General features: G+C 47.1%; 4 protein-coding genes across 4 annotated transcripts; 1 reads left to right on the plus strand and 3 right to left on the minus strand.

The window, feature by feature from the left end:
• Positions 1-753: 753 nt before the first annotated feature.
• Positions 754-3,087, plus strand: M431DRAFT_528472 (hypothetical protein; the record flags this gene model as incomplete). The annotated part of the gene is made up of 5 exons (XM_024920739.1): positions 754-1,105; positions 1,173-1,579; positions 1,633-2,183; positions 2,286-2,569; positions 2,646-3,087. The coding sequence occupies exons 1-5, from the start codon at positions 894-896 to the stop codon at positions 3,085-3,087; spliced, it is 1,896 nt and encodes a 631-aa protein (XP_024777229.1). The 5' UTR covers positions 754-893.
• Positions 3,088-3,102: 15 nt separating this feature from the next.
• Positions 3,103-7,628, minus strand: M431DRAFT_517202 (hypothetical protein). Its single transcript, XM_024920322.1, has 3 exons — positions 7,365-7,628; positions 5,725-7,280; positions 3,103-5,672 (listed from the first exon to the last, which is right to left on the minus strand). Exons 1-3 carry the CDS (start codon positions 7,555-7,557, stop codon positions 3,372-3,374), a joined length of 4,050 nt encoding a protein of 1,349 aa, XP_024777230.1. The 5' UTR covers positions 7,558-7,628; the 3' UTR covers positions 3,103-3,371.
• A 1,279-nt stretch (positions 7,629-8,907) lies between these two features.
• M431DRAFT_505129 (hypothetical protein) lies at positions 8,908-9,592 on the minus strand. Its single transcript, XM_024918586.1, has one exon. It carries the CDS (start codon positions 9,436-9,438, stop codon positions 9,058-9,060), a length of 381 nt encoding a protein of 126 aa, XP_024777231.1. The 5' UTR covers positions 9,439-9,592; the 3' UTR covers positions 8,908-9,057.
• Positions 9,593-11,113: 1,521 nt separating this feature from the next.
• M431DRAFT_517204 (hypothetical protein) lies at positions 11,114-14,326 on the minus strand (the record flags this gene model as incomplete). The annotated part of the gene is made up of 6 exons (XM_024920323.1): positions 11,114-12,667; positions 12,730-12,908; positions 12,981-13,111; positions 13,187-13,958; positions 14,026-14,175; positions 14,280-14,326. 6 exons carry the CDS (start codon positions 14,324-14,326, stop codon positions 11,133-11,135), a joined length of 2,814 nt encoding a protein of 937 aa, XP_024777232.1. The 3' UTR covers positions 11,114-11,132.
• Positions 14,327-15,808: the final 1,482 nt, after the last annotated feature.

A 15,808-nucleotide genomic window follows, 5' to 3' on the forward strand; every position in this document is an offset into this window, starting at 1 on the left:
GGGCACTATAATCTTGGTCATACCTGACAAAAGCATGTGTTTGAAGACTTGATGAGGTTTATTCGATTGGCCATGAGTCTATTTATTCATCATTTATTCGCATTGAGCATGTAACTTCACGCCCGAGTTGTTAAGTCTGACTGGTGTAGTAGTCAAAATGGGTCACTTCAATAAGCCCAAGTAACTCCGAGTCCATGATACTAACGAGGCATTGCATACAGAGTAAATGGCATCAGGGTCAGTCGTACTTCATACTTCTGTAGGGAGTAGTTTGCCCCGGATTCGCTGAGCTGGGGTTTGAACAGTCTAGACTTTCACTTGGACGAATCTTTGGTGTAAACATGAAACGTAGCGTCACTCTAAGCCCCATTACGCATACGAAGCTTCTACTATGTGATTGCGACCTAATCGAACCGGATATGTAGATAGAGATTGCCGAAAGCGGGCCAGGGTAAATACTGTTTCTGGGCTAGTTCCCGTAGAGCCATGAGATGAGACCTAAGGTATCGAATACGAGATTTACTGACCGTCCATGAAGAAAGTTGGCGTTGCATTTGGCAAGGATGCACGAATTGTGATTATGTGATCTGAATGGGGCAGTTTAAAGGAAGGGTGTCGAAATGGCAACCATGCAATACCCTATTAGGTATCTAACTTAATATAATTTGTATGGTATACGAAGTACTCCGTAGTTCGGATTGGATCTGATACCCCTACAACAGCTCTGCGTGGCTTAACCTGAACATGCTCAATCGAACGTAACGCTAAGGATTGGTCGAGGATAAACTTGTTGCAGAATTTGACTGTACAAGACTTTTTCTTAAATAGGAGCGCGCGACCGTTTCGACCTCCTGGAGAATCCATGGAAAGTCCCTCTTCACAGCCTTCACAACATGAAGTACAATATCATTTTGGCCCTCGGCGGTCTCGCCGGGGCTCTTGCGAGCAAGTCGGCTCCTAGAGTGCTCCACGAGTCTCGCGAAGCCAAGCATCAGCTATCACAATGGCAGAAATTGGATAAGCTGCCGCCCGACACAATTGTGCCTGTGCGCCTTGCTTTGAAGCAGGGCAATACGGATCGGGGGAAGGATCTTCTCATGGAAATGTAAGCGCGAGCTTGATTACTGCGGCGAGCTATCCCGCTGGATTTGCTTCGACTAACACGTTGCCAGTTCCAATCATACATCGGAGAAATATGGCCAGCACCTCACCCAAGAAGAGATTGTCGAGCTTTTTGCCCCGGCTAACGAGTCTATTAATGCTGTCAAGAGCTGGCTTGTGGCATCCGGCATCTCCAGTGGGGCTATCAAGATCCCGAAGAGCAAAGGCTGGCTTTATTTTGACGCTACAGTTGCCCAGCTTGAGGCCGCATTGAAAACGGAGTACCATGTTTACAATCACCTCAGCTCTGGATCCAGTCACTTCGGCACTCACGAGTACTCTTTGCCCTTAGACGTATCTGAACACGTTGACTTCATCATGCCGGCTGTGGCAATGGCTCACCTATCGAACGATACCCGTCAGCCGACAAGGAAGCGTGCTTTAGAGGTTGAGCGGGCACTCCCCGCCACTCAACTTTGTGAGTAATCACTGTAAAACTCTGGTAGGCGATACCGGCTGACCGCCCCTAAGTCTTAGACGGGAGTGATCAGGCTGCCTGCAACGCAAGCCAAATCCTTCCAGCCTGCATCCAGTACCTGTACCAGTTTCCTAACAACACCAAGGCTGATCCGAGGAACGTCATTGGGATCTACGAGGCAGCCGACTCATTATTCTCCCAGAGCAACCTAAACCTATTCTACAAGGATTTCTATCCAAGAATTCCACAAGGTTTTGGACCTCAAATCGACAGCATTGATGGTGCGACTACCGCGCAGAGCCCGTCCGGCGGCGAGACCGATCTCGATGTTCAGATGATTATGCCGATTGTATATCCTCAAAACGCAGTCATGTACCAGACCAACGTGTCTCTTGACGAAGGCACAGAACTTGGACTGTACAACCGATTCTTGGATGCTATTGACGGAACATACTGCAACTACTCTGCATACGGGGAGACGGGTGATGACCCAGTGTTTGATGGCAATCTCACCCACCCGGACTGTGGGACATTCAAGCCCACATCTGTGATATCAACTTCATGGAGCTGGTCTGAAGATCACTTCCCAGCGGCTTATTCAAAGGTTAGCTCCTTCTCCTCTGTCTCCTTGGTATTCACCAACACTAGTCCCCTTTCCTCTTATTCTCTTGCTCTCAGCTGACATGGTCTGGGTGCCATCCAACAGCGTCAATGCGATGAATGGATGAAACTGAGTCTGCAAGGCACCACCGTCGTGTCCGCCAGCGGTGATGACGGGGCCAGAGGAGACGCCTGTATTGGCGACGACTCAACGATCTTCGCCCCCGACCAATCCTCGGGCTGTCCGTGGATACTGTCCGTTGGGGGCACCGGCTTGCCGGACAACTATAAGCCGGGAGATCAAGAAGTTGCGCCACATGGGTATCTGCCTGGTGGTGGTTGGAGTAACATCCACCTCAGACCGGACTACCAGGAAGCCGCAGTTTCAGGGTGAGTCACATCATGGGAAATGTGTTATTGCGCCACAAGGGGGGAGAGGCCGTATAACTGACATTAAGTTGCTCAGGTACTTCAAGAACCACGATCCTAATATCCCCTTCTATCACACCAAGGACGGTGATATTCCGTTGACCGGTGGGTCGTACAACCGTGATGGCCGGGCATATCCCGACATTTCCGCCATCTCAGAGAATGGAGTTACAATCACCACCGGTGGTGTGGTTCGGCTTGATAATGCCGGTACGTCAATGGCTGCTCCCATTGTCGCGGCCCTCATTTCTCGCATCAACGAGGAGCGCCTCAGCGCTGGAAAAGGTCTGGTGGGCTTTGTGAATCCGGTTTTCTACGCGCATCCCGAGATGTTCAACGACATTACATTCTCGCCCCTCAAGGTAGCCCCATGCAACGAGACGGGGTACTTGGAAGCAGTCAAGGGCTGGGACCCCATGACTGGGCTAGGAACCCCTAATTATCCGGCCATGCTGGAAGTTTTCATGAACCTCAAGTGATGTAATTAGCAAGCCGGCGGCAACGTCTTCAACTCTGCTGGAGTCGCGGTACGATATTCCCTGGGTGACGCGAAGTCGTTTCAATCAGAACTTTCTTTTCACAGCTTCGCCCGCTTCGTTTATTAGACTTTGTATGCCATGATGCCATTCTTCAAGGCCATCTTCAAACAGCCTCCCGCTATCGAATATGTTCTGCTGGGTTGCCATTTACTTACTACGTAACATTCTTGCAAAGGACTGCATACAATATGCCGTCGGCTTTCTTATATAACCACGAAAGAGTTCTATACCCACATGTGTTTGTCCGATGCAAAACCTAGAATTAACACATTTCCTGAGGAGCATCCAATAGCAAGTTTCTGTGTAGCCACTGCCGATCTCACAGGACGATATTCTGGTGGCAGCCAAAGGACTCTCCGGTCATTGCGATTGACCCAGCACCTGTCCTCGCTTAGAGTCCACCCCCGAGCTTTGGACTCGTTGTGATGCTCAAAACTCCCACTGACCTCTGAGCGTTGAGACAAGTCATCTAGAGAAGTGACGGTCCTGTCCGTAATGATTGTTGATTCATTTTTAAATGACAATTGAAATGTCGATTCCATCGCGTACGTATTCAACAGCACCCCTGTGGTCACATCCCAGTGCCATAGCATACCATTGTGGGAACTTGATAGCAGTCTTTTGTTGTCAGGCGAAAAGGCTACTGACAATAGCCGATCCGTATTGCCTTGAAGGGTCAAGAGTAACCTGCTGGATGCTACATCCCAGACCAGCACTACACTGTCATCGGATGCCGATGCGAGTTTTTGGCTATCTGATGAGAATGCAACTGAATTAACTTTACCCGTATGGCCTTTGAGAGTGTTTCTCAGAGCAGCTGTGCTTCTATCCCAGAGCAGAAGAGTGCCCTCATATAGAGCTGAAGCCAACAGTCGACCATCTGGGGAGAATGCCACTGAATCAACAAGACATGTATTGCTCTTCATAGCTTTCAAAAGCAATTCTGAGAGCCCATCCCATGCTTGAAATACACCATTGATTGCATCCGAGGGACGCGGCGTCCTACTTATACTCCGAAGCCATCTCGTAGGACCCCTTGGACGTGGCACCAATTGAGTGTTATCTCTTCTCACTACCGGGTTGCTGTTTATTGTGTTGCTGTATTTTGTTCTACTGTCAAATATCATCAGCTGTTCAGCTGTTTGTGCATCCCAAAGCCACACTGTGCCATCGTTAAATCCTGCCGCAAGCATTTTGCTATCAGAAGAGAAGGCTACTGAGCAGACTCGGCTCCCCTGACCCTGGAGCTCGTGCTGCACCTTGCCCGTGCTGGTATCCCAGAGCAGCAGGGTTTTGTTGTGCGACGCTGATACCAACCGTCGATGATCTGGTGAAAAGATTATCAGGGTGACTCGGCTTCTTTGAACAAGAGCCTGCTCTGGCGCTGCCGCATGTACATCCCAGAGCCGAAGCATGCCGTCGTATGAGGCGGATGCTAGTTTTCTGCCGTTAGATGAGAATACCACTGAATTCACTTGGTTCGTATTTCCCTTCAAAGACCGTATCACCATGCCCGTAGTCGGATCCCATAGCCGCACCTTGCCGTCACCACATCCTGCCGCCAGCGTTTTGCAATCAGGCGAGAAGGCTGCCGACCACACTCGACCAAAATCGCCGTTGATGGTTTTCTGTCTCTCAAGATCCCTTTCAGAAAGTCTCCGGATATCATAAATATGTACCGAATCCCGTTTCCCAGACGGTGCTGCGGCGTCATATGTTGTAAGTACCAGTTGTTCGCCATCTGGCGAGAAGGTAGTTGACCAGACACGACAATTGCCACCCTTTAAGGTTCGTAACAACACCCCATTTCGAACGTCCCAAAGATTTACGCGTATTCTCTCACCCTCCTCCAATACTGTCGCTACTCGTTTCCCGTTAGGCGCAAAGGCTATTACTGTAACGTTCGTCGTCTCAACGAAGGCCGATAATAGCACACCCGTTCTCACGTCCCAAGACCATATCAGACCACCCAAAGATGCCGATGTTACATGTCGATGATCAGATGAGAATACTACTGAGAGAACCGGATTGTCATGTTTCTTAACATTCCAGACCATCGCTCCAGTATCAACATCCCAAAGGCATACTCTACCATCGTGAGAACCTGATGCTAACCTTTCACCATTTAGGGAGAAGGCAACGGATAAGACTTTACTTGTATGTGCTGTAAGGGATTTCAGTAATGCACCGGTATTTGCATCCCAAAGAAGCACCGTAAAGTCATCGGATGCGGATGCCAGTCGTTGACAATCGGGAGAGAAAGATACCGCGTTGATAGAACTAGTATGGCCTTCAAGAATCTGCAGGAGTGCACTCCATTGACTCTCAATTAATGGGGTTACCGTTATCCACGAAGGTTGTTTATGCTCGAAGTGGTGTCGTATCGAACATTGACTTGGGCTGAATATCAGCGCTGATGAATATGCCTGGAGAGGATATCTTTCAATGATAGATCGAAAGTATAGAATAAAACGATTGGCATCGTGAGCGAGCTCAAAGTAATGCGGGATTGTGTTGGATTGTGTCTAGGAGGGTTAAGTCTTTGTAATGATATTGAAATTTGACGTAGACACTTACGGAAAGAAGTTGCTCCAATTTCGCTATCGCTAAGACTCCGCTTGATATGCTTCTCCTGAGGCTGAGAGCCTCTAGCCAGTATAAAAACTTTGTCCTCAAGAACTTGTCGACTTTGACGTGACATCGGTGGATAATGGAAAGTTTGACGTCGCCATCTTGTTTGATGGTTTGCTCTGCTTCTTCTAGATGATCCACCCAATGAACACACGAATAGTAAACACCATCTAGTGGGCCTGGGCTATGTTCCTGGACCTTATCAACGGGGAATGTAGGGTTGGCCAAGCCGTATATATCTCGTCTAAGAACACAAGACATAAGTTGGAGAGATTTCGAAAAGATAACACAATGCTTGGTGCTGATCCCGTAACCAAAGATATCCCGATATGCGTCTCCTGTTAGGAATTCCTTGGCTGATTGATGTATTATATAGACAGTTCCGTTTAAAATGGTGAGAAAGGAGCCACAGAGGTTAACAACTTCCGTAATGAACTGAGGTTTGTCTGAAATATTATCCTGGACGCCGGCTAAAAGAGCTAGTTCCTCGAGTCGAAGCGGCCGATATGCCACAGCGGCGGTGGAAAGCAGGGGCCAGCATTGTTCTGCTATCCGTTGCTTATGCTCCTGGATCTGCCTGATCATTCTTCTGTATACTTCCTTGAGACTCTCGGGCAATTCCTTCACAATATGTTGTACCTCCCAACTCGAAGCTGCATCAAGCTCCCCAATAACAAGCGAAACCCACAAAAAGGTACCGTGAGCTTTTCGTCGCATTATATCCCTAACTTCCGCTTGAAGGTCCTCATTATCGGCAATTGATGATAGGTTAGCAACCCGCAGCTTAATATATTCATCAACGGACCGGGATACATGTTCCGCATTCTGCTCGAGACTTAACGTAGCCAAGTGCTGATTGGATCTTATTCTACGCTCAATTTGAGGTTGGTTTCGACTTGAGATGATCCATTTGATGCGAGATGAAGATGAGGCCTGTATGAAGTTTAAGAGTTTTGACAAATCGCCAGGGGCACACTCGTCCAGCGCGTCAACGATCAAATAAGTATCCTTCGACCGCAAGTCTTGTAAAATCTCGGTCAAGATTCCAGAAACGGCAAACCAGGCGTTTGTATCTTCAAAGAGTGCTTTTCCAGCGCGGTCATGCTTCTTTTGTATTCGCTCGATGAGAGATGGCTGCTTGTCAGCAAGGAGGTAGATGAGCCCTCGAAGCACCGATGTAGCGTCATTGCTACGTGCATCGGATGCTTCGCAGAAGAAGTAAGATACGATCAAACCAGCTCTTTGATTCGTAGAGCGTTCTAAGGCTGTCAATTCGTCGATGATTCCGCAGAGCAGCATCGTCTTGCCCTTGCCAGGATCACCCTTGATCCACAGCACCTGGGTGTTCTCAGTGCGGCGCCATTGTTGGTAAGCGACACTCTCGAGCACCCATTGGTACGAGCCTGGCAAAAGACACCCTTTGCTCTGCTCGATGCGAGCCTTGTCATCGCGGGGGTCTGTAGAGCGCAAGTCTACGAGGCATTGATGTTTGTTGGTACTACCTAAGTATAAAGTTCTTCAAATCAGCTCAATATCATTACAGTAAGCAGCGGCTCGCTAGTATCATCTTAAGAAGTTGTTATTACCTGGATTATAATGAAAATTCACAGATGCATTGAAGCCAACAGCAGATATTTGGCTGCCTGTATTGTTATTCTGAATACTTCCAGGGCCGTCAAGTCGAAACTCAGAGCTGTCACCTTGCCGAATCTGAGTATTGTCTCCAAAGACGTTGTCCGAGATATTCATTCCATCATGTGCTCGCTCTTGATGTGCCATAGTCCAAATTCCAGAGACGTCGTCAAATGCATAACATTGAACATATCAATCATCGACACAGCGGAATAAACATGACGAACAGCCTGCATCGCTTCTGCCTACAGCCTTGCGACCTTGCGGGGTAATAGAATATACGTAGTACATGTATGGAGTGCAGCACCATTGACCAGTAAAATTTCAGGAAGGATTCAGGCGTGACATGCTTGGCTGAATTTCCAGGAGAGTACAGATGGAACTCGTTTATATTAGCAAATGAGTCAGGCGATTATCGCAGTCGTCACCATTGTTCTCCGGATTTTGAATTACCTACGTACAAGTGTAAGTGCTGAATCATAGATGAGCTATGAGAGAAACATGTCGAAAGAAGCGCAAAGAATTGTAGAGAGAGTACAAGTGCCGATGATTGATGCTTTAGAGAGCTTTTCGGCGGAAATACCTAATGTAATTTAATTGCTTACAGATTGTCAATCCGCTACGGTCGAGGAGCTTTATTATACAAACCCTTGATCTCGTATTGGTTTAAGCTGAAATGACGAGGGAAAATAGGTAACTAAAATCGATTTTGAATCAAAACGATTTACATAACGGCAGTCTTCGTTTATTTTAGAGTAAAGGGCCTCTGGAAATAGAGATGTGTGGTTCCAATCTTAGAACACAAGGGCGCAAAGATGAAGGATGTGACGGAATCACAAGATTTTCACTACTATCTACTTTTAGTCCTTTGTAGCTGTCAGTATCATAGAGAAAGTTGCAGATGCAGTCATCCTTTGAAAGCAAAAAGCACCCAACTGCGTTTAAAACATCATTTACTGTACCGAGAGTAACCAGTTACACGTACCCAAATGTTTAGGTTAATATCATACATGCTGATTGTAATTGTCTGGCTCTTTTCTTCTATTTTCTTTTTCTTGATACCACATCACTGTTTAAACAGAGATTCCTCAACATGATATAGGCATAGGTACTTTATGAAAAGCTAGATAATGCACCTTTAAAGTCCTCTCGGTTACTAATAAACGTAACGTCAGAACCCTAATTTGTTTCATCGCTATACGGAGCTGGAAGAGAACAAGTCAGGGATCTATTTAATTTACTAGCGGTCGCTGCGTTCTTCCAAGAAAGAAACCGCGCAGGCCATTTCAAGTACATAACTTTCTTTTCTCATCTAGCCGGAGGAGATTGTTACAACTTGGTCATTGTAATGCTGTTCCCTTACAAATAGCCCGGTTTCGTCACAGTAATTGCTACAATCGTGATTATCAACCTAATCTTTTGCCTTCTTGGCTTTACGGTATGACGCATTATAAAGGCTATGCAAAAGTGAGATTGAATAATTTAATATAGTAAATTGTTGTGATTAAGGATCGACCCGCACATGTATGTTCTAGTAGCGCTATTCTAATGAATGCCCAAAATCAAAACCCGAGAACCAAGAACCAAGAACCAAGAACCCAAACCCCAAAACCAAACCCCTTCTAAAATCCAGTCTATACTCTGAGCTTAGACCTTGATGCAGCTAATAGTGAAACCAGTCTCCCAGTCCAAAGGTGTCTGAGAGAACTTCTGGAAGTCTCGCTCTGGGTCAGCAATGCTGGCAACCACCTTGGCGAAATCCTTCAAGACGACACAGTCCACATTGGCGAAATCAGCAGTGAACTGCAGGCTGGTGACGAAGAGAGTGCCATCCTTGGCGAGATTGGTGTTGGCGTAAGCCTGTCCAAGGCTCACTTCAGATCCATCAAGAGGGATAAAGGCGTTGCCGTTTGCTCCAGAAACATCGTTGGCAAACTGAACTTGAACAGTGCCTCCAGATCGAGGTGCCGGAGCTGCGGAGACAGCAAGGGCGAGAGTGGAGAGAGTGAAGGCAATAGCGGAACGCATTTTGATGAAGGTTTGAGTTATTGGTTTAGATATGAGTTGAAAGATGTGATTGAAGAGATGTTGTTATTTGTAGTGATGTTGTTGTTGTGATTGTTGTAGTGATGTTGTTGTGAGTGATGTAGAAGGATAGCTGAAGGGCAAGATATACAGCTGTTTATATAGATGATTCTCTCGCTTTTGACAACACATTTTGAGTATATGCTATATATAATTTGACATGTACAGAATAAGCGGATAGCGGTGTTCCGTACACGAAGTCAGTGGAATGAAAGCCTTCCGCACAAAGCCACAGCTAGCTTGAGGCTAAAGCTGCAATAGCTGGCAGACAATAATATGCCAATGCGCTTATAAATTGTATAAGCGCATTTGCTATATTTAATGAAGCGTGTATTACTGGTTTAGGTAACCAGAGTAAGTAAGGTCCGAGGTATAAGCCACCTTGCTAAGCCGTTGCTTATGCTGGGGGCCGAGTACATGTCATGTGCGCTATGTGTTCCTTAGTGTAAGCCACAGCTAGTATTACACGAGAAAACAATAAACGAAGTACTCGGCAAGAAATAAGCTGTTGGGCGCTTTGATGGAAGTGGAATAGCACGCCATGGAACACATGGCATCTCACGAGAAATTGCTTAGCAAATAGCTTTTATATCAGCAGGCTAAAAATAGGACACAGAAGTTTAAACTAAGAGTTGGGCAAGTTCATCTAGAAATCGAACAGCGCCTCAGCCAAGCCTACATTGCTAAACTAGATCACTTTGCTTCCTCTGTAGATTTTCAACCAAAAAGTGTAACTTGATCCTTCATCCCAAACAGCTCATATATGTAAACCCTTTCGAAAACCGTGTGCAGTCCCATTTCAAGTGAATAATCCGAAGGTACCGCCTTCAAATTGTAAGGCATAAACTGGGCAGACACGCATCATCATCCCGTGACTCCACATACGAGTACAGGCTGTAAGACTCGTGCCAAGAGCTGACAAGCCAAATTGCTCGTCGACATGTCTGGGCGCCACTCTATTGCCCTAGTAGTAAGCGAAGCTGCAGATGAAAAGGAATGATGTTACTAACACCAAGAGCTGAACGCGCCATTGTACATGGGTCAGTGATTCTCAGGGAAGTTGAGTGCTAAAAGAGGGAGAAGCACTGAAATAGATGCGGGAGTGCAGGATTGTAGAGTTGGAAGAGAGAGATTGAATGACAGTAAAGAACATGTAACCATGCGCGGTCCCGGAATTTCCCACAACCAATGCTCGTATGTGATGACAAGACTTGCAAGGCGGCTTTATCGAGGCACTGCACCAAAAGTTAACAAGTGTCTACAGAATCAGCCTCGTATAATAGCTTTTGTATGTTGCAATTGACTCTCCCTGTCGTGAATCAAGAAGAAATGATAAGATACAGAATTCAATTCTAAATATATTTGTATTCAATGCGAAAGACGTAAGAAAAAGCAGAAGCTGCATGGAGAAAATCTTGGTAATTACGGTAGTTATACTAAGACATATGTTATCTCGAGGCAATTTTGGCTTATTTTGGTAAATTTCTTTATTTCGAACAATCTCCGATAGAACCTTTCTCATGACCGAATGTATGAGGACGTTATGGTACTTTGTACTTGATCACCCATTTTATATCAATTACGTTGTCTATGCAGTGAAATAGAGGTGAAAACATGCGTAGCACTCGCCAATCCATTCATTCGATCTCCTCTATCTGTTGAAAATAATAGTCCCATCCTTTCCATTCATGCGTTTCTCTCTCAGGCTGAGGTTCCCAAACAACACCCACATCTTCCGCAGCTGTTTTATTTGCTTCACCAGCTCGAGACAGCTCAGAGTGGATTTCACTCATTCTCCGGACCCAATGGCCGTTCCAGAAAGTAATCATACTGTCAAGTCCATCCGTAGCTTTATCAAAGGTCTCAAAGGCGTGTGTCTCAAACTCCTCAATCAACGACTCTAGGAGTTCTAACAAATCTGCATACTCATCCTGTATTTCTGCGATTTCTTCTGCATCCAATTCCGGGTTGATATTAAATTTCTTTCTACACATACATGTATGCGCAATGCCCAGCGCATCGAAAGTGATAGACCGTATCGCGGCATAGTGGTGTTCCCTTCGCAATGCGTTGCCGTACTCCTTTAGATACGTAGTATAAGTTGTAGCAATACCAATTGTGTCATCAGTTAACCTCATTCGCTTCAACCTTACCACAAAAGGCGTGCAGCCTCGGATAGAACACCGACAAAAGCAGCTATCAACTGAATCGTCCATCAACATTCGTTCTTCAAGTTCACGTACCAATTTTTCGTCACCTCCACGTGCACGTCTGCTGGCTGGCCTTTTGGCACCAAAGTGTGCGAGGACGAAAGCATCTGCAATATAGCCAGTCCATGGAGATCCCCAATGATGCATCCACTCGCAAAGGGGAGCATCATGATCCAGCAACCATTTCGCAAATGGTAAATTTATATAGAAGCCTGGACTAATGCTCATAGGTATATGTAGGTAAGCTGTAATATCAGAGAACCACAAATCAGAGTAGATATTCGCATCTTCGGCGGTCGATAGATCGTGATAGATAGACCTATTGTCATGGATAGGGGGACTTTCAAATCCGAATCTGTCATCTTTCACATATGTAGCCAGAGGTCCAAATTCAATAAATCCTCTCTCCCGAAGAAGTTTATCGACTTGAATAGCGTATATATCAAGTGTAACCGGCCTATTCAATTTGAAGCGGTCGATTTCTAACGGCGAAAGGTATTGTTGCGCGATTAATTTTAGCTTTTGTCGACGTTGCAATACGGATTTGGCTAGATAGATTTTGCAATGTTTTGAGGCAGAGGCAATCACCTCTCCGACAGTGCCGCTCATGAAGTCCCGACGCGGTATAATCGGACAACCTCCCTCCAACAAAATCCTCAAAGGGAGAGTACATCGACATGAAGACCCATCCTGGTTTTCTCGTTGGCCACAAAGGGCTTTACTGAGGAGAATGGCATATCCAAGGACCGTATAATAATCATTATCTTTTTGAACTAAGTGACTTGGATTGCTTCTTTCGACTAAGATTTGCAAGCACTCGGGATAGCCTACGGCTAAGTGGAGGGGAGTCCGACCAGAATAGTACGCTCTTTCTCCAAAGCCTTCTGGATGTGTCCATAAGAGGCGGCATAATTGAACCCGATCATTCGATATGACTGCCATTGATAATGGACCGTGGAATGCTTAGAGAGCAGTAAGTCATAAGAAAAGGAGAGATGACGCGATACAATCCCCAGTCACATACCATCGGCTACTCTTAGCATTGTAGCAAAGCTGCTAAAGGTTTGAGCAAGCTTCTGAGGCTCAAGATGGTTGATGAGATGGGATAAATCTGATTCATGGATATCCGCATCACATGTGTAAAATGCTTCGATGAGAGGTCCTGATAGAGGTTCTCGGGGGGTCGCAATTGCCAATGCTTGCCTTTTGAAATGTATTAGTCGTGAGAGACACGAGGGCTTTATTTTGTTATGTTTTGAGCATCATTTTACGTACTGTCCGTCCAAGTCCAATAATGATGCCGATGCCTGCCTCTTGACGAGATGTGTAGCCAGGTGTATCACGGGTAGAGAGTAGGCTTCACCACTTTCCCTGTCCCAGTCCATTATAATGTAAATCCAAGACGCCTGTTTTAAGAATATATATTTTTTTTAGCTAAATCTCCCTGTATCAGTTAGGTTCTCTGAAAAGTATCTACTCACTACCTCAGCTGCCGCATGGAGCAGAGTTTGGTTCCTTGAGTCGACATCTTTCGCGCTAGCTTTTCCCAGTCTGAAGAGATATTCAAGTTTATGGCTCGCCGAAAGAGTCAATCTTTCCCACTGAGCCTGGTTTTTTATTTGCTGGACTTCCAGCTTGTGGTAAAGCATATCAGCACATTCCTCTAGAACGGACATGACACGGAAGGCTGGAGAGACCATCCGGTCAACAGTTGCACGATATTCGAGGTTCGCGCCGAGACTTTGGCCACCTGCACCAGTACTTGTGTATAAAGTGATGATAACGGCATTTTTCACGAAACCCGTAATCCTTAAGACCCGGACTCGGCTCCGTTCATCGCCGTTGCTTCTGAAATACTTGCAGCCTTTGTAGTGTTCGAAACGAAGTGTTTCAGAATCCCAGAAATCCCATGGAAGCCAAGACACCCGGTTAGTCCTGCGAATTATCTGACGCCGACAAGGGCACGAGCTCGTTTCAGCTGTAGAAGCCGCTCGGAGGACATTAGTGGTAGATTCCAGGCTGGCACACAGCGCCGCTAAGTTACTTGGCTTGTAGGCGAGCTTGTAAATGGCTATCCTAGGATCCTCTTCGTCAAGTGCGACTGCCACAGCTGTATCGTTCTGTTGAAATCGATCAAGTAAGTCGTCTAATTTGGTTTGTAATGTGGAGATATTGGAGTCAAGTGCAGCAAGACTGCTTGATGCCTGTTGGGACGCGGCCTCAAGGTTGCTCAACTTGCTTGTTGCCAAACAGCTGTAACTTCTATTAAAATTGTATCAAGTCAGTAGAGATAACACATTTAGGCCAGTGCATATCTCACAGTTCAAGATTTTGAAGAGCTAGATCAAGTGTTTCCTTAACCGCCCCAAGTGATTTTTGAATTCGGCAAATATCTGGCTTTTGAATAGGGTATTGCAACTTCTTAACCTGCTGCTTGATTTTGTCTTGTGGGCGTGCATTAGGTGAGGGGCTATCTGAGAGAGTATTGCTATTTTCACCGTAACGTATTGCTATTTTCACCGTAGTGCTCCACATCACAAGCTAGATTTACCCCCTTGATCGCAATTGCCACACCCGCACACCAAAATACAGTGCAGCACACTGGGAAGGAAGATCACCATACAAAAAATTACATTACAGCACTATGGACTATCTATCTGACCCAATTCGTTCGAAAATGACGATTCCGGCCCTTCTAATCAAGATAAACACACTTCTCATGGCCCAGCTAGCTCGTCAGCGTCGTCGTCCTCTTCTATCTGCGTGGCCGGGATGACGATGACGTCCTCGGCCTCGGACTCCGTCACGGCCTCTGTCTCCGGGTCCGACTCGAGGGCGGCAGCTATCGCGGCCAGCCTCGTTGTAGCAGAGGCGCCGGCTCGTCTTTGAGACCGTCCCCTTGTAGTTCTAGTGACCCGCGTATTTGGCTGTGACTGGGAACCTCTCGCCGACTGTGACGAAGTCGCCCGGGTGCGGCCGCGGCCGCGGCTCTGGGATGACCTCTGCGAGCCCTGAACTTCAAATTGAGAGAGATTGCGGCGCGCGCTTGGCTTCACGCGGCGAGGCGCCTGCGAATTCTGCCTTGGCCTCCTTGGCTGCGTTGACTGTGTTGTCTGCTCCTGCTGGGCATCATCCTCGCCGTCGTCGGCGGCCCTCAGTGCTGACGGCACAGGCATCTTGTCGTTGTTTGGCAGGCGAGGGCGGCCACGGAGGTTCTGGACGATGTCGGGATCGCGAATTCGAAGCAGGGGCTCGTCGATATCCTAGCATCACATAGTTAGTAGCTTTCTCATAGAAAAACCAGGGAAAACGTACCAGAGGCTTGACCAGCCACCATCGCGGGTGGACATCGTCTTTGCTGAGGGCCTCGCCGGCTTCAAGCCTCTTCAGGATCGTGTGGCTGCAAGGAAGCCCGTACTGCTGCATGAAGCTGCTGGTGCAGGGAGGCAGCGGCGGAGGCATTAGGGCAAGGCTTGAGGGCATTGCGGCCACGGCCTTGCGATGCTGCTGTGCGAGGAGATCGACGGCGACGTAGGCGACGGTTAAAGGGATGTTGCCCAACCAGCTTTGCTGAATAAAGTGACGCCGCTGCCGCATCTGCATCTTGGCCGCGGCCTGGATGTAGTCCCTTTCCTTCTTTTCTAGCATCAAAGAGATAGCGTTGTGTAGATAAAGAAGATCGCTAGTACCTGTGATGAGGAAGGACTTTACGTCTTTGTGTGCCGTTTCCACAGGGCTGTTGACTCGTTGGCCGAAGTTGCGATATCTCTTGATGAAGCAGCGTGCCCACTGCTCGCGGTACGGCATATATTCCTTCGAAATATACTTCAGGATGTGGTTTTGCGTTGAATCATATGTGAGCCTCATCTTATGCCATTCCTTCTCGAAATCTTCCTCGTCTTCGGCGTAGATAACCTTCTTCCAGGCGTTGAACATTCCCTCGCGAGTCATAGGGTTGGCGGTAGGCAGCGAGGCGGCATTGCCGTGCTCTGCAATCTCTTGCTCAGCAGCGCGGGCGGCGAGGTCATCGTTGCCGTCAGCAGCGGCCTTAGGCTTGTCAGCGGCTTCGGACTCGTTGTCATCGTCGTCGCCGCTCTTCCACG

Source organism: Trichoderma harzianum (genome assembly GCF_003025095.1).
Source record: "Trichoderma harzianum CBS 226.95 unplaced genomic scaffold M431scaffold_3, whole genome shotgun sequence".
Taxonomy (NCBI): domain Eukaryota; kingdom Fungi; phylum Ascomycota; class Sordariomycetes; order Hypocreales; family Hypocreaceae; genus Trichoderma; species Trichoderma harzianum.